Below are 27,047 nucleotides of genomic sequence, written 5' to 3'. Positions count from 1 at the left end.
CTCCTCTTTTTCCTTGTCCAGCTCTTTTGTTTTTGCATGAGTATATGTCCTTGTCACTTTCCCATGTGTTTGTGTTGTGTTGTGAGTTGTTTGTCACCTTTTGGACACCTTTGAGGGTGTTTTCTAGGTGTTTTTATGTGTTTGTGATTGCCTGCCATTGTTTCCTATGCGGTTCGAGTTCGGTTCGTCGAACGTTTGCCGAACTGAACTCGAAGGAGACCTCCGTTCGACGAACCGAACTCAAGCCGAACCACGGCCGGTTCCTCATCTCTAATGCTGACATATCAGCTAGACCATTCAGTTGACCTCCTTCTGGAGCCCTGGACACTTATATTATATATATTGGGACCTTTTCTGGTCTACTCAATGACTGGAGGCCAAAATATTTGGACAATGCCTGTGATGAGTGCAGAATCTCTTACTGATTGCGGTGTGATATCTGGAACCATCCACTGTCAAAAGTTCATAGGCTATAAAAGCTATGAAATGATTATTATTAGTTCTTTTCCCATTATTTATATAGTTCAGCATATTACTCTTACTGTATTCACTGGCATTAACTCATTAAGCAATTTACCTAAAATAAGGTCCGCACACGTGAGATGAATAATTTTTATATAAATTCAGTTTATTAGCATGCATTTATACATCCTTATACAACAGTGAAGCTGTGCGATCTCCTGAAGGAAAACAAATTGTATATACAACTATTCCAATTTTTTCAAATATTAATATCATTTCTGTAGTTTCAAATTGTTTAATGTTGATTTATGTACAGAGGCTTTAGAAATGAATTTTCAGATGCAAGATGCTCATAGGAATTGTCACTTTAGGGATTTTTTTTTGTTTATGTAGTGATACATACAGCAGTGGATATGTGCACTGACAAACATGACTTTTTTTACTATTTGTTTTACTTTTTATTCTCATATTCTCTTTAATTCTTTACAGAGGAAAACGAATACTTATTGTGGGCACTTTGTCTTACAAACTAATAGAAAAAGAAAAGAATGATCTGAGCTTTTTTGGAAATCTTATAACAATGCTTCTTTTTGCAGGTGCTAAGAGTTGTCCGACTCATCAAGATTTCTCCTGCTTTGGAGGACTTTGTGTATAAAATTTTTGGACCTGGTAAAAAACTTGGAAGCCTGGTGGTGTTCACTGCAAGCCTCCTAATTGTTATGTCAGCGATTAGTTTGCAGATGTTCTGCTTCGTGGAAGAATTAGACCGGTTCACCACTTTTCCTCGGGTATGTAATATACATAGCAACGATATGATATTGTTTTGTACTTTAATCTTCCATAAAGAATAACTTCTTTTTTTATAGTCAAAGCATGTACAGATAACACACCTATTATAATTTCAACTCTACAGTAATTAAATAATCTATTAGGTAATTAAAAATCAACCAAGAATGAGAATGATGTAAATGGAGAGATGTGGCCGAATTTTTTGAGTCTGACCCAAATGTTTGCTTTCACCAAATTTGCTGCTTCAGTGTTTCTAGATCAATTAGTCAAATGATTTTATGGTTACTGAAGTAAAATTAGAAGCATCTTACAATTTTTTACACTTTTTTGACAAATACAGGGCTGGACTGGCCATCTGGCAAATCTGGAAAATTCTTGAGCATCAATTGCGACACTTAACAATATTTGCATCCTCAGGATGCTGATACTGTCAGCAGCTATTGTGGAGCATAGGCTCACCCGTTCTGTGCTCCGTCAGTTACTACAGCAGATAACAGGACTGCAACTGGAGTAGGTGAGTATAAGGTTGGGATTTTTTGTGGTCTTTGGTAACCATGAAAATGTGTGTGGGGACCATTGTATTAGGACTATGGGCAGACATCATACTTTATTGGGGTGAAGGGGGAACATCATACTATATAGCGGAATGCAGTCACATAGCTACTGTCCTATTGGTTCCCCTACAAAATTTGGACCTGGAACTCCACCAGCATGTTGGTCATATGGTCAATGATACTGTAATAATCTCCTCCATCTTGGCCCCTATAGTGTAATAGTGACCCCATCCTATAATAATGCCCCCCTTCCTGGGGCAAACTTTAAGTTCAAGAGCGCCTTGCTCAAAACGCGTCTGGTCGTGGTCACACAATTCGTCTAGGGCCTGCTCTATCATATTTCAATGCCTGTTACGGACTTTGTTTTTAATAATATTTTTCATTAAAAAATGGGATTTTATTCAAAGACATTTGGAAGCTGGATCACTCATGTTTTACACCTGGACACAACGCTGAGCAGAAGCGGGATCTTGTGCTTCCTACTGCCGACAATAGGAACGGTTCCCGGGGTGAGCTGGAATTCCTTACATTACTAAAATGAATGAATACAGTCATTGAGAAGGTCATTGGTGAGAACTTGCACAGTTCACACATATATTGTCTGCAGAGCACTGGGGTAGAACTGATATTACCATTACATAGTCATTGTATGATGGCAATATCAGTCCTAGTACAGTGGTTGTGATTAATGATCAATATAGCAGTATTGTCAGTATGTTATATGCTGGTAATATGTTGTCATGGTCTGGTGGTATTTGTCCGTTATATTGCAACATTATTATTGCAGTTGTATTATTAAATCTTATATAGCTGTATTATTGGAAATATAGGTCTTGTAGTAAATCATGATTTCCTGCAGGCAGGTTAATGTAAGTAATAAAGACCCCAATCTGGGGAAGGAAAGGCATGGGCCTTTGTGCTTTCAAATGCCAGGGGTGAAATTCAGTCCCAGTCCTCAAAAATCATGACTTGTCGTGTGCCATTTTGTTAGTTGTTGGCTAACTGATAACTTCACTGTTTGTGAACAGCGCTCCATGCAAGCCACTAGTGTGCATTTTTATCATCTAGCAATCGTCCTCCTCCATTCCATGGAGGTGTGTGTGTGATTTGCTCCTCCTGCACCTGTGATGCTTCCACTTTAGTGGGGGTTTGGCTGTATCCTGCTAGAGTACTAGTTTTTGGCCAGGGCGATGTACACACTGCAGCCCATCTTGCTGTAAGTAATACTTAATTTTTGGAGGATATTTTCCTCTTTTTGTTGCTATGTTTATATTTAGTGTAGGGACCTTCAAGCATGAGGTTCCGTGACGCGGGTTGTAGGCTTACTTTTTATGGCCATAAATACCAACAAAAACTTCATATATATTTTTTTGGACAGGATACAGCCAGGCCCCTTTCTGTTGGGCCTTGCACTGTAGAGTGTCTGTCCGTGCATGATACACAGGTGGGGTACGGCTTGGCAGCCCGCCTGATCTAATAGTATGGGCGTCACCTAATAGGCTGCGGGTTTGTGACTGTGTTATCTGCATGTGTGAACAGTGCTCTATGCAAGCCACTAGTGTGCAGTTTTATCATCTAGCAATTGCCTTCCTCCATTCCATGGAGATGTGTGTGTGATTTGCTCCTCCTGCACCTGTGACGCTTCCACTTTAGTGGGGGTTTCGCTGTATCCTGCTAGAGTACTAGTTTTTGGCCAGGGCGATGTACACACTGCAGCCCATCTTGCTGTAAGTAATACTTAATTTTTGGAGGATATTTTCCTCTTTTTGTTGCTATGTTTCTAAAAAAATGTCAGCGAAAACCACAAGTCATAAAACAAAAGGGATTTAAAAAAAAACCCCACAAATGATGAATGGGTCCTACAGTTTTTTTCCCATTATGTCAAAAATAAAAAATATTTCCCCAGTAATAATGTCACACCAACTATCATGTATGGTGGTAGAGGTGGTACTGTTTGCTGAGGACTTGGACCCTTAGTTAAAGAAACCACACACTGTAACTACAAGAGAGATACCATTTAGTGTATAAAAATGCAATAGTAGATGGCATCTGGCACATATAACCCTTTATCTCAGCCAAATCAAAGGAACTTGCTCAATGAAAACCCTGGATTCATTGTTTGTGTATCATCGAAACACGTTCTGTCATTCTTCAACTGTTTGATTGAGCTGTTTAGCCACAAATCATGTAGAATATTAGAAGCACTGCCCTTGATCCTTGGCTGCCTGAATGTAATATCTTGTTGATGGAACAGGAAACTCTTCTTCTAAAGGGCATTGTTGTTATATAATCAAAATAAGGTGTCTCCCCCCAGCAAATTGCACATTTGTGCTAAGCAATCTGATGTGATGATTTGTGAAAGTCCAGGTTTACAAGAACATTGTCAGCTCTGATCAAGCTGTTAGTAAACTGTTTAAAATAAATGTAGACATGTTTAGCCTGGATCTGTCAGAGGCGGTTTTGTTTATTCTTGTGTCCTAAAGTAGAAAAAGGAAAAAAAAAGCACATTGTATTTTGTAAAATAACATTGTTGGTGTTTTGTATTGTTTTTATGTTTTGTACAATTTTTATTGGGTTTACTCATTGGAGTATTTAAGAGTTTAATGTCAATTAATGTAATATTGTAATCTTAAATGAATTAAACACCAAATGGTGGAAAGCACTGCTAATGCAAAGCAGAGAGCAGCTACGAAAAGATTATTTTATCGTGGATGCCGCATTGTGTCTGTGCATGGACAGTCCTTTGGTTGTGAGGAACACCATGCAATGATTTACTTTTTTGGAACCATGGAAATAAACATAAAAATAATGTAGCATTTGTCTAATGAGACTAGAACCCCTTAACAAGGTTCGTTCATTTTAGCCACTAATGTATATGTGAAAACTAGGCTCACATTTGATGAACAGGCATAAAATGTTGACTTTTTTGGGTGCAGCTTCACAGGTAAATTTAACAAGATTTATAGGGCAGGTTTGTTTCACCATAAAAAATGCCTTTGTTGACTATAGCAATGAATCACAGCACAGCTTTCATTTCACAGATTTCATCTCTTGAAAAATGAAAGCTGAGCTGTTATTGGCTCCTATAGGCAATAAAGATAGTTTTTAATTTAGACAGTTTTAATAAATCTGTCCTTATGTGTAAAGCAAGTTTAGGGTTGAGATAAATAATATATTTGGGCAGATAAAAGTGGTTACTTACATTTACTGTTTTCAGTGAAGCTAAAATGTTTAAGACGATAGACAGCCAGAGCAAGTATCACACCACATTTAAAATCTTTGGGAAACTGCTCTAAAATTGTAAAGACATGTAAATACAATTAATGGGAATAGAAGTCAGTTTCTCTGTCAGATTGGTGGCAGCATCAATTTTGTTGACTTATAACACTGCCAAATACTCAAAGACCATGCTCGCCTCCATAGGCCGAGTTCTCACGATCTGTTTACAGGCCACAATTCTTGGGCTGACCATTAGACTCTCAACCCGAACTCACAGTCTCATCAATAAATCTAAGATTGTAAGTTTTAGTCGAGACACTCACCACCAAACCGGACATTGCAGTCTGCATATGGTGAAATTCCCTTGCGTAAACCCAGCCTTAGGGTTACTTTACATGTTGCGACATCGCTAGCATTTGCTAGCGATGTCGAGCGCGATTGCACCCGTCCCCATTGTATGGCCGATATGTGGTGATCACTGCCGTAGCAAACATTATCTCTACAGCAGCGTCACACGCACATACCTGTGCAGCGACGTCGCTGTGACTGGCGAACCGGCTCCTTTCTAAGGGGGAGGTTCGTTCAGCGTCACAGCAACGTCACAGCAGCGTCACTGAACCGCAGCCCAATAGAAAAGGAGGGGAGGAGATGAGCGGCCGGAACATGCCGCCCACCTCCTTCCTTCCTCCTTTTCCGGTGGATGGAGGTAAGGAGAGATTTGTCGTTCCAGCGGCGTCACACATAGCGATGTGTGCTGCCGCAGGAACGACAAACAACATCGTACCTGCAGCAGCACCGATATAATGGAAATGAACGATGTGTCAATGAGCAACGATTTTGCACATTTTTGTGCTCGTTGATCGTCGCTCATATGTGTTACACGCTGTGATATCGCTACCGGCGCCGGATGTGCGTCACTAACGACGTGACCTCGACGATATATCGGCAGCGATGTCGCAGTGCGTAAAGTACCCATTAGTTACCAATAATTTTGTTATTAGGGTTTCCGATTCTGCCATGTTTCGAACTAAGCAGCATATTGAAATATTCCTTTTTAATTTCTGAAATGACATTTAAAAACTGGTTTCTGATCTTAAAAGAAAAAAAAAATCTTAAACAGTTTACCACATCAAGAGAATATCCAAGAGTTGAAAAAGGCATTTTGCCTCCATAAATATACAAGTAGAGGTATTTAACTGGAAATGTAGTGTAAAATAGATGACATTAATGGTTTGCTAACTGTTAAGTACCCAGAAGTAGAACAGCATGTTTATTGAGTTGTCCTTTGGAGTGTACGCCCTTTTATCTAACCACGCAATTTAATTCACACATCTCTCAGAAATATCTAAATGTATTTTATTTAATATGCCCTTAGCTTGAGCTGTTTCTTAGACTGCAATATCATATTAGAATGAAAAAAAACAAGTAGAGCCACTCAAAATAGCAATCATAAACATACACAACATAGCTAAGGTAAGTATGTGCACTCTGGAACATGGCATTAATATGTGGATGTTGAATACCTTGGAGACACAAGGCTGATCAATATAGAAAACGTGTTCTCACAAATCTGCTGGATTAAATGGGTTTCCCAGAATTCTGCATTGGTAGCCTACTTGTACAATGGTTTGATTGGTTTAGTTCTCATACAGTCATGCAGTCTGCTTTTAATGCTTTAGCCTGGAGTAAAAACTCCGGTGGAGGCTCCGAGGCTTTATTAAGTAAAACCGCTTCAGGAAAAAAACAGCAGTCTTTTTCATGAAGTGGCTTCTCTTGCGGTTTGCTGTCTTTTTTTGTGCGGTGTTCTGCTGATGGCATCTTTTTCTTGTTTCAACTATAAGACCAAGCAGCATCTAAATGAAGCTACCTGAAAAATGAACATGTTCCTCCTTTTATGTTAACATATAATACAATACAGAATATACATAAACAAAAGAAAATACAAATATTGGTGAGTGAAAACTACAGATATGCCATTTTAGTATGCCCGTCTTGAGCTCCTGAAGATATGCACCCCATAATTTGTTAAATGGATTCTCCCTGATATACTAATGCCATACATATGGACGGTAACTGCTGTAGTTTTTACAATTTTGTTTTGTCTTCCACTTGTTCCAAGAGCTGTAACTTTTTTATTTTTCCATTGACATGACCTCGTTCACAGCCAGAAGATGTTACAGTGTATATGTACTTCGGCAGCACATATGTGCTGCCCCCGTGCCAGCAGCCACCGCTGCTCGGATCCGGACCTTCAGGGGTAGTGGCTCGAGGGTCTCCGGACCCGCCGAATAAAATGGGGGCTGTAGATGTACAGGCTAGGCCGTAATAGGTTTGTGACACCACCCACGGTGTGTGGTGAGGTGGGACACCACCGCTGCTGTCACGGGGCACCTGAGGGAGATGTTGTGCAGCAAGATGTTAACCCCTCCGTGGGCAGGGATGGTGGCCCCGGGACTCGATGGCTCTGGTGCAGGGGGAATGACGAGCGCAGGGGGTGCTGGTGTACTCATTGTTAGTAAAACACACAAGTCTCTGGAAAACTAAGGTGTTGGTGGCCAGTGCCGCAGCCGGTTGCGTTCGGGAGCCCCCACCCGGCTGGTGGTCTGTATCCTTTTCCTGCACCGTTGTGTAACGTGGACTTTCCCAGTATAAAACTCAGGAGTCCGCTCCCGGCTGGATGTGGCCTAAGGAGCCATGCCCGCAAATGCTGGCCCGTGGGATCTATGGGCCCTGGAGGTGACTTCTTGTCCCTAATCGGTGGCCTGTTGTCTTCTATGAGGGACTTTGGGTGGGACAGGACCTCTAATCCTGGCTTCAATTGGTTAATTAACCAGTTCCACTTGTTTCTGGTTCCTGGCGTCAGGGTCCGAGTACCCCCCTTTGTGCTACGGTTTCCGGGTCGGTTCACCGTGTCGGTACCGGCGGGCTACAACCCTGTCCCGGTCCACCTCGGTTCCACCGAGCCGTCTTCCCGTCTCCTGTTGATGGAGACCACTGTCTGCCTCCTAGCCAAGGCACCAGGGCTCCTACCCTGGCACCGTTCAATTTGGACTTCACTGCTGGAGCTACCCCTAGCTCCAGCCCACACTCCTCTCCAAACTGAACTCTAAGACCAACTCTTTTACCTTCCCGCCCCCGGGCTGTCTAAACACCTGGGTGTGCGTGTCCCAACCGCCTGGTCACGCCCACTGGTGTGTGTCTGTCTGTCCCTAAGGGGGGGGGGTGACTAGGGTTTTCTGGTTGGCTGTGTGTTTCCTAATGAGGAAAGGTGTTATGCAGGGGCCTATTTGTGACTACCTGGTTTTGCCAGGGCATCACACATACACTCTGTAGCCTCTTCTGGCCGTGAACAAGGTCATGTGACCAAAATGTTGGCCCATTGCACACAGACCCTTTTGCTGATGTTAATAAACGTATGATTATTTTATCCTAAATTGGCATGCTCTGTTTTATGTCTGCTATCTTACGGCACCTCTCACAGTATTTAAAACTGCGTTCAGGAAGTTTGTTAACCCTTCAGGTGCTTACAAAAAAGAATATTCGAAAGTGAAAGAAAATAATTAAAAATTACGTATTTTTCCCAAAAATGTTGCTTTAGCCCCAAAGTTTTAATCTTCGCAAGGGTTACATGAAAAATGGACCATCCCATTTCTCTTGAGTATGCCGATGCAGCATACATTACTCACAAAAAGCTAGGGACATTTGTCTATCGGGTGACATTTCAGGATGATCCTAAAATGCCCCTTTTTAGAAGAACTTAACGTGACCTCTAAACTTTTGAATGCACATATACAACAGTTCAGCGTTTCAGTATTTTTTGCACTACTTGATGTTCTCTAACAAGGAGCTTAATGGAAAAAATTCGCATGTGTTTGATCCATGAATCACCCAATTAGAATTGGTATTTAATCAGTTCTCTTCCTCATGCTGTTCACATTTTTACATCATGAGTAGAGTTGAGCGATGTTCGAGTCGAACGGTTCGCAAATTTCAAATTCAAGTGATTTTGGGCGGTGTTTGAGTCATTCGACAAACTCAAACGATTTTCTAAAAGTTCGGCAGTTCGAGTTACTGTTCGAGAACGGTTCTATCACCAAATGCGGGGCTTTTCACAGTAAGTATGTGCGCACGTTGCGTATCTGCATGCATCCTGCATCCCCAGCACAATCCCTCTCTCTTTCGTACTCACCAATCACGGGCGCCTTGCTGCATGGCTGTCACAAAGCTCCGGCGGCTTTTCCTCTTTTGAAAATGGCTGCCGCTTCATTTTTCAATCGGGTAGTCCGTGCTTTCCCCGCCCACCGGCGCCCATGATTGGTTGCAGTAAGACACGCCCCCACGATGAGTGACAGCTGTCTCACTGCAACCAATCACAGCCGCTGGTGGATGGGTCTATATCGTGCAGTAAAATAAATAAATAATAATAAAACAAAAAATGCGGTTCCCCCAATTTTGATACCAGCCAGGATAGAGCCACACGGCTGGAGGCTCGTATTGTCAGGATGGAGAGCACTACGTTATGGGGAGCCCACCACCCTAACAATATCACCCAGCAGCCGCCCAGAATTGCCGCATCAATTAGAAGCAACAGTTCCAGGACTCTACCCCGCTCATCCCGAATTGCCCTGGTGCGGTGAAAATCAGGGTAATAACGGGGTTAATCATGACAAGCGTCTCCCCGAGACACCTTCCATGAGTAACCTGTAAGTGAAAGTAAAGAAACACTCAGCGAAAAATCCTTTATTTGGAATAAAAGACAAAAAACACCTCATTTACCTTTATATTAATCCCCAAACAACAATCCATGTCCGAAGTAATCCACACGACGCTTTCAGCTCTGCTACATGAAGATGCAGGGAGTACCTACCGTAGAACACGAGCGCTCTGTGTCCTCTCCATGCAGCACCTGAAGTGAGCCGCACTGTCACTGGAGTCTTCACTCTGCAATGCAGATGTCAAGATTACCAAATCTGCCTATGTTTCTCATTAGAGGCAGTGGCCCAATGGTTAGAGCTACCACCTAAGAAGCATTAGTTCACGAGTTCAATTCCCGGCCGCCCCGGTAAAGAATTTAATTTATTTTTAATTTTAAATTATAATTATTATTTATTTATAATTTAATTTAATTTAATTATGCACTGAGGGAAGGAGCCGAACATCAGCTGTGAGCTGCGGGCCACACCTCTAAAATCGAAGCAGTTCACGGAATGAGGCTGCATTGCTCTCTCCTCTCCTCTCTCTCGTCTCTCGCTCTCTCCTCTTTCTTCTCTCTCTTCTCTCTCTCATCTCTCTCTTTTTTTCTCTCTCTCTTGTTCTCTCTCTTGTTCTCTCTTTTTCTCTCTTTCTCTCTCTTTCTCTCTTTCTCTTTCTTTCTCTCTCTTTTTCTCTTTCTCTCTCTCTCTCTGTCTCTCTCTTTTTCTCTTTCTCTTCTCTCCTCTTCTCTCTCTTCTCTCTCTCCTCTCTCTTCTCTCTCTTCTCTCCTCTTCTCTCCTCTTCTCTCCTCTTCTCTCTCCTCTCTCTTCTCCCTCTCTCCTCTCTCCTCTCTCTTCTCTCCTCTTCTCTCCTCTTCTCTCTTTTCTCTCTCCCTTCTCTCTCTCCTCTCTCTCTTTTTTCCTCTTCTTTCCTCTTCTCTCTCTTCTCTCTCTCCTCTCTCTCCTCTCTTCTCTTTCTTCTCTCTCTTCTCTCGCTTTCTCTCTTTCTCTTTCTTTCTCTCTCTTTTTCTCTCTGTCTCTCTTTCACTCTCTTTTTCTCTCTCTCTTTTTCTCTCTTTTTCTCTCTTTCTCCCTCTCTGTCGTTTTCTCTCTCTTTTTCTCTCTTTTTCTCTCTTTTTCTCTCTTTTTTCTCTCTTTTTCTCTCTTTCTTTCTCTTTTTCTCTCTCTCTTTCTCTCTCTCTCTTTTTCTCTCTTTCTCTCTCTTTCTCTGTCTTTTTCTCTCTTTCTCCCTCTCTCTATCTCTCTTTTTCTCTCTCTCTTTTTCTCTCTCTCTCTTTTTATCTCTCTCAGACCTGGCGATAATCAGCTGATGCGGTCACCTGACGGAATCAGCTGACACTAATAGTCGAGCGGTGAGGCCGGCTTTTTACCGCCCGGCCGGCTTTTTACCGCCCGGCCGGCTAAACTATCAGCTGCTGCTGTCGGACAGGAGTCTGCACAGAAGTGTGTAGTTTTTTTTTTGCACTGATGCATCAGCTGATTGTATAAAAACCGTTTATACAATCATCTGCTGTGTCATGTGATTCAGGCCCTTGAACCTGACACATCATCTGATCGCTTTGCCTTCCAGCAAACCGATCAGATGATATTGGATCCAGATTGGACGGCGCGGGACCCTTGACCCAGGATTACTGCGGATCCTAGAAATTCATGGTGACCATGTTTAATATTGGCATGACCCATGAATTTCGGGCTTAGGGCCAGTTAATAATATACAGCTAGCCCTAACCCCATTATTACCCAGCGAGCCACCCGTCACCAGGGCAGCTAGAAGAGTTGGATACAGCGCCAGAAGATGGCGCTTCTTTGAAAGTGCCATTTTCTGGGGCGGCTGCGGACTGCAATTCGCAGCAGGGGTGCCCAGAAAGCTTGGGCACCCAGAGCTGCGGATTCAAATCCCCAGCTGCCTAGTTGTACCTGGCTGGACACAAAAATTAGGCGAAGCCCACGTAATTTTTTTTTTTTAATTATTTCATGAAATTCATGAAATAATTAAAAAAAAAAAGGGCTTCCCTATATTTTGGTTCCCAGCCGGGTACAAATAGGCAGCTGGGGGTTAGGGGCAGCCCGTAGCTGCCTTCTGTACCTGGCTTGCATACAAAAACATGGCGAAGCCCACGTAATTTTTTTGGGGGGGGCAAAAAACTCCTGCATATACTCCTGGATGGAGTATGCTTAGCCTTGTAGTTCTGCATCTGCTGTCTGCTGTCTGTCTGTATTGAGGAGAGCAGACAGCAGCTGCAGAACTACAAGGCTAAGCATGCTCCATTCACTAGTGTATGCAGGAGAGAAGACAGCAGCTGCAGAACTACAAGGCTCAGCATACTCCATCCAGGACTGTATGCAGGAGTTTTTTGCCCCCCAAAAAAATGACGTGGGCTTCATCATATTTTTGTATGCTAGCCAGGTACAGCAGGCAGGTACTGCTGGCCCCAACCCTGAGCTGCCTATTTGTACCCGGCTGGGAACTAAAAAAATAGGGAAGCCCTTTTTTTAATGATTTCATGAATTTCATAAAAATAATTAAAAAAAAAATCAACATAGGCTTCGCCCCATTTTTGTGTCCAGCCAGGTGCAACTAGGCAGCTGGGGATTGGAATCCGCAGCACAGGTTGGCCCAAGCTTTCTGGGCCCCTCTGCTGCGAATTGTAGTCTGCAGCCACCCCAGAAAATGGCGCTTTCATAGAAGCGCCATCATCTGGCCCTGTATCCAAGTCTTCCAGCAGCCCTGAAGCCGGGTGGCTTGCTGGGTAATAATGGGTTAATACTTGCTTTGTTTTACTAGCTAGTATTAAGCCAGAGATTCTTAATGTCAGGCAAGTTTGACCTGGCCATTAAGAATCTCCAATAAAGGGTTGAAAAAAAAAGACACCACACAGAGAAAAAATACTTTAATAGAAATAAATACGCACATTACTCTCATTACGCATCTGCACAAATTTCATATGGCCGAATTGACTACATATTTGTTCCTTTCTTAGCTCTTTCCATGATACAACATGCCAATCCTATTACTAGCGTCCACTCGGACCATTCTATCTTAAAACTGGGAATCACACTTGGGGCGAGGGTCCGGAACAGGACATGGAGACTAAATTAATCTCTCTTGTCTCAATCTCAGTATAAGACACATGCTATGAAAGCTCTGAATAATTACTTTGATATTAACACTTAAGATACAGTCCCTTTTCCTACAGTGTGGGAAGCGCACAAGGCAGTAATACGTGGAGAGTTTATTTCCATATCTTCGTTCTTAAATAAATCCAGAAAAGATGAGATGGCATCATTGTATTCCGAGATACAAAAAATGGAACTGCAACATAAACCTCTCAGTCACCAAACATCCTCAGTCCCTTAACACAATTAAGACAAAGGCTCAGAGATATCTTAAACAGTCTGCAAAGTTCTACATGAACTGCAGGAATCGCCTCTTTGTACGGAGACAAAGTATCTAAGCTTATGGTTTCCCTGATCAAAAAAAGGAAAGCACGTACATACATTTATTCTTTAAAAGATTCAAATAAAAAACTTGCAGGCACTGAAGCTATTGCTGATGCCTTTACCAAATATTTCTCCTCCTTGTATCACATTCGAGAGCATGAGACACCAGAACAAGCAGATAAAAGACAACGGGACATAATCTCTTTTCTATTAACACACAAGAGGTCTTTAAGTAACCGGACACTCCCATAATACACTTATAACAACACTATGAAAAAATATTTTTCGTATAATATTTCTTCAAAGAAGGAGTACATAGATCCTGAATATTAAATAGTAATCTTTATTTCATAAATAACCACACAATTAAAAAGATGTGCACAGTAAACAGACAGACTATAGCAGCATAATATTGCACATAAAGGAGTCAGTCCTGGAATAAAGTGACATTTGCTATTACAGTAAACAAAGTTATACTCTAACTGGCAAAAAAACTATGTCTAGATAAGGGGCTTCAGTATCTAAATAATGGTTCCACCATGGAAAATCCTCTTTCAAGCCCCCATCCAGCGTCTATTGAACATAGAGGTCACTTTATCGCCAATAAGTCATAAACTTCATCAGAATTAATCACAAGAAAATAACCAGAATTAAATCCGTTCTATACTATGTGACTCAGAGACTGGTGGGTGACGGATCTGTCTTTTGCTCCGATCGTACCAGCTGCCTGTGGCACGGAGCAATCCCACCAAGGGGATATCTCCGCTCAGCCGTGTATTTGCTAGACTGGTCGATATTCAAGCTCCCATAACAGATCGGTCAGCTACAAGACCAATATATTTCAACATAGTAAGTCACAAAAACTCCTAGACTGCGTACACTCTGTGCTTGGTAACCCAGTGACTAGTGGATGATGGATCTGTCAATAAACTAGATTGGACCTTATTCCCAAAGGGAACATTACCCATATCCATTAAATGCAGGCGAGCCGATTGCTTAAAGCACAGAACACCTCCACTGAGGGGGTACTACCGTGTGGGTGCTACACCGGTCAACGTCCCGACAATCACAACAGATCAATCAAACACAAGTCCATAGTTTACCTGGGTATATCAATCAACATGCCGCTAGCCACTTACCCCGACGTACGTTTCGCGCCCAGCTTCAACGGGGGGCGTGCTAGGTCGTCGGAAGTGCTGGGTATAAATACATCCGATCTGCCAATCAGATGACAAAGACGGCGCTCACGTAAGTCTTGTTCCTCCCTCCTTAAAACGTCACCTCCTGCCAGGCACTCGTGGAACGCAGTCTGCGTGTCAGGCACATGGAAGTGTCCGACATCACAGAGTGCCCCACGTATTTGTGCTCAGCATTTTGGTTCCGGGTGGCTTCAGACACCATGAGCGCTCTATCCCGATCAGCAGATCTGTCTCTATCTACAGCTAACAATTATTTTATATTACATGTGTCCTCCTCAATGACTTTTAACCCTTCTGTACATTATGAACCATCAAATAGCCGGTGTCCCACATCAATATCCAGGTATTTCCCTTATACAGAATCATACTTACAATAATATTATTCAATATACATCAGTTAATATGCTTATTAATAAATACAAAATACATATACAAAATTATTTAATTTTATTATACACAAAATATACCCTAATTACTATTATTAAACAATAAAATATTCAAGTAATTTCTCAGAATGTTGCTGGTGGATCCACACGTCAGTATCACAGTCAAAAGAGAAGAAATATAACCATCTATAAAAAAAGAGGAACACAATACAATTAAAAAAAGAAAGAAAAACAAATGTTACCCATCACATCCCATTAAAACCCTACACTATATAAAAACAATTTAAAAACAGAATTGACAAAAAGATCCAAATATTACGGCTAGTAGGTATTAATCACACCGAAGTCCTAGGAATTTACAAAAATGCCCCAAATCCTAAATTTTCATTTAGTCCTTGAGGGCTCAAGGTGCCAAGCCTAAAAATCCATCGGCTTTCAACTCTAGCCAAAACTTTGCCTAGATCACCTCCTCTAATTCCCAACTCTACCTGATCAATGGCTTTGACTTTAAGGAGAAAGGGATTACAGTTGTGGAATTCTTTGAAGTGTCGCGGCAATGTTTTAAGTTGTATCTTATCATCTGCCGTCTTTGCATTGGCAATATCTCTACAGTGTTCACGTATCCTAATTTTCAATTCGCGTGTCGTTAAACCGACATATAATTTCTTACAAGGGCATTCCCCCAAATAAATGACTCCTTTTGAAGCACAAGTGAGCTGTTTTCTTATTGTGAACATCTTAGACCCATCATAGTTGGTAAAATTTTTTGATTTTGTAAGATTAGCACAGGCTTTACAAAGCCCACAGGGGAAAAACCCCTGATCTGCTGAAGTCAACACCCTTTTCTGTTTTGCTTCTCTATCAAAGTGGCTATGGACTAATGTGTCCTTCAAGGTCTTAGATCTTCTCGCTGTAACCAGCGGAGTGGGAGGCAAGATGTCCCTCAAAATTTTATCAGAGCGTAAAATGTCCCAATATTTACACAAAATATTTTTCATTTCTGCCCAGCGGTTATGAAAAGTCGTAATAAACCGCGTTTGTCCTCTATTTACTTCCTTTACCTTGCTATCTCCACTTGATCGAGACTCATTAGGAAACAGTAACGAATCCCTAGAGCAATGTGAGGCCCGCCAATAGCCTCTACGTATTACTTTCTTATTATAGCCTCTTTCAAGAAATCTGTTTGCCAATTCCTTGGATTGTTTATCAAAAGTATCCTGATCTGAACAAATCCTTTTTGTTCGTAGGAATTGCCCAACCGGGATACCTGAAATTACTACCTTAGGATGAGAGGATGCGGCATGAAGAAGGCTATTTGTCGCTGTGCTTTTTCTAAATATGGATGTTGACAAACAACCATCTTTTTCTGCTTTAATGAGGATATCTAGAAACTCAAGTTCTCTGCTCTGCTTGAATGTTAACCTAATATTTTGTTGGTTGTTATTCAGGGCTTGCATCACCTCATTAAGTTCAGGGGTGGAGCCATCCCAGATAAAGAGGATATCGTCAATGTAGCGCATCCAATTATGGATGCGACTACAACCTGGGATGGCTTCACTTAGAAATATGTCCCTCTCCCATGCTCCTAAGAATAAATTGGCATATGAGGGGGCACATGCCGCCCCCATTGCTGTAATTTTCCTACAGACGCAAGGTACGGCAATGGGGGCGGCATGTGCCCCCTCATATGCCAATTTATTCTTAGGAGCATGGGAGAGGGACATATTTCTAAGTGAAGCCATCCCAGGTTGTAGTCGCATCCATAATTGGATGCGCTACATTGACGATATCCTCTTTATCTGGGATGGCTCCGCCCCTGAACTTAATGAGGTGATGCAAGCCCTGAATAACAACCAACAAAATATTAGGTTAACATTCAAGAAGGGCAGAGAACTTGAGTTTCTAGATATCCTCATTAAAGCAGAAAAAGATGGTTGTTTGTCAACATCCATATTTAGAAAAAGCACAGCGACAAATAGCCTTCTTCATGCCGCATCCTCTCATCCTAAGGCAGTAATTTCAGGTATCCCGGTTGGGCAATTCCTACGAACAAAAAGGATTTGTTCAGATCAGGATACTTTTGAAAAACAATCCAAGGAATTGGCAAACAGATTTCTTGAAAGAGGCTATAATAAGAAAGTAATACGTAGAGGCTATTGGCGGGCCTCACATTGCTCTAGGGATTCGTTACTGTTTCCTAATGAGTCTCGATCAAGTGGAGATAGCAAGGTAAAGGAAGTAAATAGAGGACAAACGCGGTTTATTACGACTTTTCATAACCGCTGGGCAGAAATGAAAAATATTTTGTGTAAACATTGGGACATTTTACGCTCTGATAAAATTTTGAGGGACATCTTGCCTCCCACTCCGCTGGTTACAGCGAGAAGATCTAAGACCTTGAAGGACACATTAGTCCATAGCCACTTTGATAGAGAAGCAAAACAGAAAAGGGTGTTGACTTCAGCAGATCAGGGGTTTTTCCCCTGTGGGCTTTGTAAAGCCTGTGCTAATCTTACAAAATCAAAAAATTTTACCAACTATGATGGGTCTAAGATGTTCACAATAAGAAAACAGCTCACTTGTGCTTCAAAAGGAGTCATTTATTTGGGGGAATGCCCTTGTAAGAAATTATATGTCGGTTTAACGACACGCGAATTGAAAATTAGGATACGTGAACACTGTAGAGATATTGCCAATGCAAAGACGGCAGATGATAAGATACAACTTAAAACATTGCCGCGACACTTCAAAGAATTCCACAACTGTAATCCCTTTCTCCTTAAAGTCAAAGCCATTGATCAGGTAGAGTTGGGAATTAGAGGAGGTGATCTAGGCAAAGTTTTGGCTAGAGTTGAAAGCCGATGGATTTTTAGGCTTGGCACCTTGAGCCCTCAAGGACTAAATGAAAATTTAGGATTTGGGGCATTTTTGTAAATTCCTAGGACTTTGGTGTGATTAATACCTACTAGCCGTAATATTTGGATCTTTTTGTCAATTCTGTTTTTAAATTGTTTTTATATAGTGTAGGGTTTTAATGGGATGTGATGGGTAACATTTGTTTTTCTTTCTTTTTTTAATTGTATTGTGTTCCTCTTTTTTTATAGATGGTTATATTTCTTCTCTTTTGACTGTGATACTGACGTGTGGATCCACCAGCAACATTCTGAGAAATTACTTGAATATTTTATTGTTTAATAATAGTAATTAGGGTATATTTTGTGTATAATAAAATTAAATAATTTTGTATATGTATTTTGTATTTATTAATAAGCATATTAACTGATGTATATTGAATAATATTATTGTAAGTATGATTCTGTATAAGGGAAATACCTGGATATTGATGTGGGACACCGGCTATTTGATGGTTCATAATGTACAGAAGGGTTAAAAGTCATTGAGGAGGACACATGTAATATAAAATAATTGTTAGCTGTAGATAGAGACAGATCTGCTGATCGGGATAGAGCGCTCATGGTGTCTGAAGCCACCCGGAACCAAAATGCTGAGCACAAATACGTGGGGCACTCTGTGATGTCGGACACTTCCATGTGCCTGACACGCAGACTGCGTTCCACGAGTGCCCGGCAGGAGGTGACGTTTTAAGGAGGGAGGAACAAGACTTACGTGAGCGCCGTCTTTGTCATCTGATTGGCAGATCGGATGTATTTATACCCAGCACTTCCGACGACCTAGCACGCCCCCCGTTGAAGCTGGGCGCAAAACGTACGTCGGGGTAAGTGGCTAGCGGCATGTTGATTGATATACCCAGGTAAACTATGGACTTGTGTTTGATTGATCTGTTGTGATTGTCGGGACGTTGACCGGTGTAGCACCCACACGGTAGTACCCCCTCAGTGGAGGTGTTCTGTGCTTTAAGCAACCGGCTCGTCTGCATTTAATGGATATGGGTAATGTCCCCTTCGGGAATAAGGTCCAATCTAGTTTATTGACAGATCCATCATCCACTAGTCACTGGGTTACCAAGCACAGAGTGTACGCAGTCTAGGAGTTTTTGTGACTTACTATGTTGAAATATATTGGTCTTGTGGCTGACCGATCTGTTATGGGAGCTTGAATATCGACCAGTCTAGCAAATACACGGCTGAGCGGAGATATCCCCTTGGTGGGATTGCTCCGTGCCACAGGCAGCTGGTACGATCGGAGCAAAAGACAGATCCGTCACCCACCAGTCTCTGAGTCACATAGTATAGAACGGATTTAATTCTGGTTATTTTCTTGTGATTAATTCTGATGAAGTTTATGACTTATTGGCGATAAGGTGACCTCTATGTTCAATAGACGCTGGACGGGGGCTTGAAAGAGGATTTTCCATGGTGGAACCATTATTTAGATACTGAAGCCCCTTATCTAGACATAGTTTTTTTGCCAGTTAGAGTATAACTTTGTTTACTGTAATAGCAAATGTCACTTTATTCCAGGACTGACTCCTTTATGTGCAATATTATGCTGCTATAGTCTGTCTGTTTACTGTGCACATCTTTTTAATTGTGTGGTTATTTATGAAATAAAGATTACTATTTAATATTCAGGATCTATGTACTCCTTCTTTGAAGAAATATTATACGAAAAATATTTTTTCATAGTGTTGCTATAATCTCTTTTCTGTCAGAACTACGACTTCCAACGCTCAACACAACCCATATAACAAATCTGAACAAGCCATTTTCTATTGAGGAGCTCCAGTCGATCCTGTCAAAGTGCCCCACAGGTAAAAGCCCTGGCCCAGATGGCCTCCCGATCTCTTATTACAAGACCTTTAAAGAAACTCTACTCCCTCATCTCCTTAACCTCTTTAATGCTGTGCTACAGGGCTCCCCTTTTCCAAAACAATCATTAGAAGCACATATTACCCTCATACATAAGAAGGGAAAAGACCCTGAAATCTGTAGCAACTACAGACCGATTTCACTGTTGAATAATGATTTAAAATTATTTGCGAGCCTTGTAGCACACTGTTTAAGTACCATTCTACCTACACTTATCTCGCCCGAACAAGTGGGTTTTGTGAAGGGAAGAGTGGGACGAGATAACTCCATACGCATACTCCATCTAATGCAGAATGCCCTTATTCATTGTAGACTTTTAGTGCTACTAGGCACTGATGCAGAGAAGACTTTTGACCGGATCGATTGAATATTCATGAGAGAAACACTACGGCACTTCGCCTTTCCTACCCCATTCATAGAGGCAATTTTTCAGATGTACACACACCCAAGAGCGCGTATTAAGATAAATGGGGATCTTTCTAGCCCATTCAACATTAACAATGGAACTTAGCAGGGCTGCCTGCTTTCTCCATCTCTGTTCATCTTAGTGATAGAGACCCTCATTCAACGAATCCGACAGCACCCGGATATAAAAGGGGCCTCCATAGCTGGAACTACACATAAAGCGTCAGCCTTCGCCGACGACCTTCTTCTCCTGTTGACGGAACCTCTCAAAGAATTTCCGGCTATCTTGGATATCTTTGAACATTTTGGCTCACTGTCAAATTTCAAAATTAATTTGGAAAAATCAGATGCTTTGGGTATACAGCTCCTTCAAGCAACAATGGATACTCTAAGAAATAAATACCCCTTTAAGTGGCCCCCCAAGTTTATTACCTACCTGGGAATAAAGATATGCTCACATTGGCCTTCTTTAGTCTCTTTAAACTTTTTCCCGTTATTAAAATCTTCTTTAAAAGTAATAGCCTCATGGTCAGCCCCATTTGTCTCATGGATGGGACACAAAAACCTATTAAAAAGCTTTGTGTTACCAAAATTTAGTTATGTATCACAGATGTTAACAATTCACGTACCACAGACCTTTTTCCATAAAGCTAGAACCCTCTTCATCAACTATATTTGGAAGGGTAGGCGCCCGAGGTTGAATTATGATACCCTAGTACTACCTAGGTCAAAAGGCGGAATGGGGACACCAGACCCGCAAACATATCAAACAGCAGCATTACTATCAATGATAATAGATTGGACTCGCAAATCTCCATCACTCCGATGAACTTCAGAACTATCCTTCACTTGGCAAAACATTTTCTTCGAGACCCGACAACGGGCAATTTAATCTTTAAGAACGCGTTTCAAACTTGGATAAAACATGCAGATTATCTTATTCCCCCACCTTCCCTGATAATCCGAATAATGGATTTGCCGGGGCTGTACTCAGCACACAATCACACACTCCTGATCAGCTTCATACACTCACTACGCCAGTGGAACTAGTGTTAGTGGATGGAACATTAGCACCCCTGACTCAGTTTAATAAGATCATAGCCCCAAACTTACTCAACTTCCTTCAATATGAAACACTAAAGTTAGCGGTACTGGATCACTTACCAAATGGGCTGCCCTGAAGGGACCTTTCCACTTTTGAATCTATGATTATGCAAACAAAATGCCCTCAGAAAATCCTGTCTAAATTATAACAAATATTGGTCTTAAATAAGCTCCCGCAGAAACGGGCATTCATATAATTATGGGAAAAAGATCTGGGCAGGAATTTTACAGAAGGAGATTTGATCCAAATTTATAAGAGATCCTTTGGCCCATCACATTGCATGAAGGTACTGGAAAACTCATACAAATTAGTTACCAGATGGTATGTATCACCTTCTCAAACTAGCACATGGTTCCCTTCCTCTTCAGAGTCATGTTGGAGGTCCAATAGAGAGCGAGGTACATACTTCCACATTTGGTGGCAATGCGACCAGTTGCAGCACTTCTGGGAAAATGTGATTACCTACACCAAGCGGATCTGTAAACTGTCCTTTAATCCCCAACCCAGCCTAATCTTTCTGAACTTGGTCAGCAACCCACAAAAAACTCCGAACAAAACTCTCCTCCTATTCTTCCTAGCGGCGGCCAAACTGCTCATCCCCCCTTTTGGTGCTCGACAAGTATACAGTCATATGAAAAGTTTGGGCACCCCTATTAATGTTAACCTTTTTTCTTCATAACAATTTGGGTTTTTGCAACAGCTATTTCAATTTCATATATCTAATAACTGATGGACTCAGTAATATTTCTAGATTGAAATGAGGTTTATTGTACTAACAGAAAATGTGCAATCCGCATTTAAACAAAATTTGACCGGTGCAAAAGTATGGGCACCTCAACATAAAAGTGACATTAATATTTTGTAGATCCTCCTTTTGCAAAAATAACAGCCTCTAGTCGCTTCCTGTAGCTTTTCATGAGTTCCTGGATTTTGGATGAAGGTATATTTGACCATTCCTGTTTACAAAACAATTCCAGTTCAGTTAAGTTTGATGGTCGTCGAGCATGGACAGCACGTTTCAAATCATTCCCCAGATTTTCAATGATATTCAGGTCTGGGGACTGGGATGGCCATTCCAGAACATTGTAATTGTTCCTCTGCATGAATGCCTGAGTAGATTTGGAGCGGTGTTTTGGATCATTGTCTTGCTGAAATATCCATCCCCTGCGTAACTTCAACTTCGTCACTGATTCTTGCACATTATTGTCAAGAATCTGCTGATACTGAGTTGAATCCATGCGACCCTCAACTTTAACAAGATTCCCGGTGCCGGCATTGGCCACACAGCCCCAAAGCATGATGGAACCTCCACCAAATTTTACTGTGGGTAGCAAGTGCTTTTCTTGGAATGCCGTGTTTTTTGCCTCCATGCATAACGCCTTTTTGTATGACCAAACAACTCAAACTTTATTTCATTAGTCCACAGGACCTTCTTCCAAAATGTAACTGGCTTGTCCAAATGTGCTTTTGCATACCTTAGGCAACTCTGTTTGTGGCGTGCTTGCAGAAATGGCTTCTTTCGCATCACTCTCCCATACAGCTTCTCTTTGTGCATAGTGCGCTGTATTGTTGACCGATGCACATTTACACTATCTGCAGCAAGATGATGCTGCAGGTCTTTGGAGGTGGTCTGTGGATTGTCCTTGACTGTTCTCACCATTCTTCTCTGCCTTTCTGATATTTTTCTTGGCCTGCCACTTCTGGGCTTAACAAGAACTGTACCTGTGTTCTTCCATTTCCTTACTATGTTCCTCACAGTGGAAACTGACAGTTTAAATCTCTGAGAAAACTTTTTGTATCCTTCCCCTGAACAACTATGTTGAATAATCTTTGTTTTCAGATCATTTGAGAGTTGTTTTGAGGAGCCCATGATGCCACTCTTCATAGGAGATTCAAATAGGAGAACAACTTGCAAGTGGCCACCTTAAATACCTTTTCTCATTATTGGATACAGCTGCCTATGAAGTTCTAAGCTCAATGAGGTTACAAAACCAATTTAGGGCTTTAGTAAGTCAGTAAAAAGTAGTTAGGAGTGTTCAAATCAAGAAATTGATAAGGGTGCCCATACTTTTGCACCGGTCAAATTTTGTTTAATTGCAGATTGCACATTTTCTGTTAGTACAATAAACCTCATTTCAATCTAGAAATATTACTGAGTCCATCAGTTATTAGATATATGAAACTAAAATAGCTGTTGCAAAAACCCAAATTGTTATGAAGAAAAAAGGTTAACAATAATAGGGGTGCCCAAACCTTTTCATATGACTGTACCTACTATCACAAACTTGGATGCTCAAAATCGGCCAGTTATATCATATTGAAGAGCTTTCAGCTTTAGCTTATCACTCTCAAGATAAATTTAGACTCATCTTGGCCCCCTGGTTGAAGTTCCGAGAATCCTCCGAGTACTTTGAATTGGTGGCGACTTGACCTGCTCCCAACCCCCCTCCCCCAAGTCAGCCATGATATATTTCTTATCTAGATTAATCCCCACTCACGTCTCCTGTCTCTCACTATCTTCTTGAAACCATCCTTACCTTTCTTTACACCCCCCCATCCTACTATTGACATGTTTTACATATGTTAATTTCACTAATGTTGATTATTCACAAAGGTTTATTGTTGATTTCACATGGACTGCAATGGTAAACACACCTAACGGAGGTATTTCCGACAAGGGAAGAAAGATTATACAGAACTGTGGACCGAACTTTGGATCTAAATCCTTCCCTCCAGGATTCGAGTGCCTTATATTCTCTCACATATATTCATTGTTTTATGTTACGTTATATCAATTTTTTGCTCTGAACAATACTTGGAAGGTGTGCATTGTTTCATATGCTTATTTTTAACTATAATAAAAAGAATATTGAAAAGAAAATACATACATTTTCCCTCAAAGCTAAATATACTACTCACAAACCGTTAGGGATATGTGGAGGAAAACTACTATTTGGGCACATGGGTTGACTTGAAGAGAAAGGGCGCTATTCGACTTCTTGAGTTCAGAATTGGCCGGAACACCAATTAGCATTTAAAGAGCCCCCTAGGTGCCAAAACAGCAGAAACACCCATACAAGTTACCCTATTTTGGAAACTACACCACTCAAGGAATTTATCTACTGGTGGGGAGAACATATTAAACTCACAGTTGCTACACATAATTTTATAATATTGGATTGTGAAAATGAAAAATTATGTTTTTTCCATGAAAATGTTTTAGCCCCAAATTTTTTATTTTAATTTTCACATGGAATAGTAAGAGCAAATGAACGCAAACATTTCTAAAGAAAATTCATTCGATTGTAGCAATACCTAATATGTGATCAGAAGCTGTTTGTGCACATGACAGGGCTTAGAAGGGAAGAATTACTATTTTGTTATGGAGCACAAACGTTGTTGTACTAGTTTGTTGGCACCACTTGAAATGTCCCTGAGATGCTAAAACAGGATAAACCTCCCAAAACTGACACCATTTTGAAAACTATACTCCTCAATGGCTGTTTAATTAATATTTTTTATCTCATAACTCTATTACATTTTCTTTACTATTGGCATGTGAAAAAATACAAAATTATTTTTGTTACAATAATAAATAGATTTACATTACCATATTTTTCGGACTATAAGACATACTGGACCATAAGACGCACCCTGGTTTTAGAGAAGGAAAATAGGAAAATAAAATTTTAAGCAAAAAATGTGGTCATGACACACTGTTATGGGGCGAGGATCTTCTGCTGATACTGTTATTGGGGTAATGTCCCCAAATTCTCTACTAAGGTGCCCCATCTTGGTAATGATCCTCCTGCCTTGTATATGGTCCTCCTGCCTTGTATATATGTCACTCATCCTGGTATAGCCTCCATCCTGCTATATACTGCCATCCTGGTATGTGCTCCCATCCTACTATATACCCCTTCCTGGCATATGGCCGCATCCTGCTATATACCCCCATCCTGGTATATAACTGCATCTTGCTATTTAACCCATCCTGCTATATGCCCTCATCCTGCTCATAATATACCCCATCCTCGTGTATGGCCGCATCCTGCTATTTACCCCATCCTGGCATATGGCCGCATCCTGCTATATACCCCATACTGCTATATGCCCTCATCCTGCTCATAATATACCCCATCCTGGTGTATGGCCGTATCCTGCTATATACCACTATCCTGCTATATAGCCGGCATCCTGTGGCACACAAAAAATAAATGTTCATACTCACCTTTCCTTGCTCCACTCAGCATCGCTCCTCCTCCTGTCTGTGTCAGCAGCAGCGCCGCTGAACTGTGTGGAGCCGGCCACGATCCCTTCAGCATCACTCGTCCTCCTGTCTATGCCGGCCGCGGCTGTGTGTGGACACGTGAGCACATCGATGACGTCATCGCTGTGCGCACCACTAGTCTCCACACAGCCGTGGCCGGCAGACAGGAGGACGGGGCGATCCTGCAGGGATCGTGGCCGGTGAGTATACTGACTCACTGCACCCCGCGCTGATAATGATGCGCAGGGAGCAGTGAATACAGCCGCACATGATCACTCCAGGCTGTAGTTGCCAGGGGTGATCATGCGGGCCGGCTGTTTATTATGCGCACATCCCTCGCCCATCATCCCGTTCACCTCTCAGCGCCGACTTCAGCGCTGAGAGATGATGGGCGGAATGATGGGCATGCATATTAAATGAGCGGGCCTACGTGGTCACGGCAGGCGCTGCTACATTCTGCTCGTGCCCCCATTGACCCGCGTCACCGCAGCACCCTCAATCCCCGCCGCCATGCCCTACATTCAGACTATAAGATGCACCCCCCCCCACTTTCCCCCAACATTTGGGGGGAAAAAAGTGTGTCTTATAGTCCGAAAAATACGGTAATATGTTTAATCTTTACCATGGCTATAAAGAAAAAACATACCCCGTAAATTATTACACTATTTCTCCCAAGTACGGCAATATCCTATATATGTCCATACACTTCTGTTTGGGCATATGGCAGGGCACAGAAGAGGCCGCGTTCTTCTTGGCTTTTAGGGAGTAGAATTTCCTGGAGTAATTTGAGGGTACCATTTGCAGAGCCCCAAAGATTCCAAAACAGCAGAAATCCAGCCAAATTGGCCTCATTTGTAAATTATATTCAGTTAAATAAGCAAGGGGTGTAGTGACTATTTTGACTCCACTGGCATGTTCCAGAAATTAGTATGCAATGGATGTTGGAGAGAGACATTTTTGAATATGCCATTTTAGTGCCCAATATATAGTGACCAGCTTGTGCTTCCAGAGACTTGCTGCATAGAATGTTAAAAGGGTTGTGTAGGACCTATCAATTGACACTGATCTCAATATAAAAATGGTGGGGATATGTCACTCTCACGAACAGCTGTGGAAACTATTGGGTGCTTATGTTCGGTAGGCATATCAGGATCCTGAGGCATCCATCCACCATAGCAATCCATCTCTGGTGTACATGTCTTTGCAGTCTCCTCCTGTAAAGGAAAGTTCAATCTACTGCACTTTCCTATACAGTTGCATAAGTACATGCCAGAAAGACACAGGTTGAAAGAACACACTTTTAGCCTCAATCTGGTGAATGATCGGCCATGGTGATGTAACAGCATATGTCTGGAAAAGTTTCACGTAGGCTAGCTGAACGGGCGCAGTGTGAACCCAGCCTAAACGATGTACGGGCTGAATAAAGCAACCCGGTATATTGCTTTGTGACTGCTGCCTGAATACTGCAGTACGTTTACTTCAATGGGGGATAAAGCTCAGTAGTTGTCTAGTAAATAATATAGAGGGCTGCTGTGTTCCGCCCGTAGATCACTTAGGTCTGTCTATTGGTGGAGCAATTTTCAACTGTTAGGTAGGTGTGCTGGTATCTGATCCCCACTGATCTCATATTGAAGAACTATCCAGCGGATAGATAATTAATGATTAGACCCGCAGAACCTCTTTAAGTGCATCCTCCTATCTGCAGCAGAGCCATA

The 27,047-nt window shown here is 41.7% G+C and overlaps 1 protein-coding gene across 4 annotated transcripts in view; it reads left to right on the top strand.

The window, feature by feature from the left end:
- NALCN (sodium leak channel, non-selective) overlaps nt 1–27,047 on the top strand; it is a 1,011,261-nt gene that overhangs the window by 474,483 nt on the left and 509,731 nt on the right. For all 4 annotated transcript variants that reach the window (XM_075336708.1, XM_075336707.1, XM_075336706.1 and 1 more), the window contains one exon: nt 1,059–1,250. In XM_075336708.1, coding sequence (XP_075192823.1) covers nt 1,059–1,250 — 192 coding nt within the window. The remainder of the gene's footprint in view (nt 1–1,058; nt 1,251–27,047) is intronic.

Source organism: Anomaloglossus baeobatrachus, chromosome 2 (assembly GCF_048569485.1).
Source record: "Anomaloglossus baeobatrachus isolate aAnoBae1 chromosome 2, aAnoBae1.hap1, whole genome shotgun sequence".
In the NCBI taxonomy this organism is placed as follows: domain Eukaryota; kingdom Metazoa; phylum Chordata; class Amphibia; order Anura; family Aromobatidae; genus Anomaloglossus; species Anomaloglossus baeobatrachus.
Note: the sequence above shows the minus strand (reverse complement) of the source record. Positions and strands in the feature narration are given on the sequence as shown.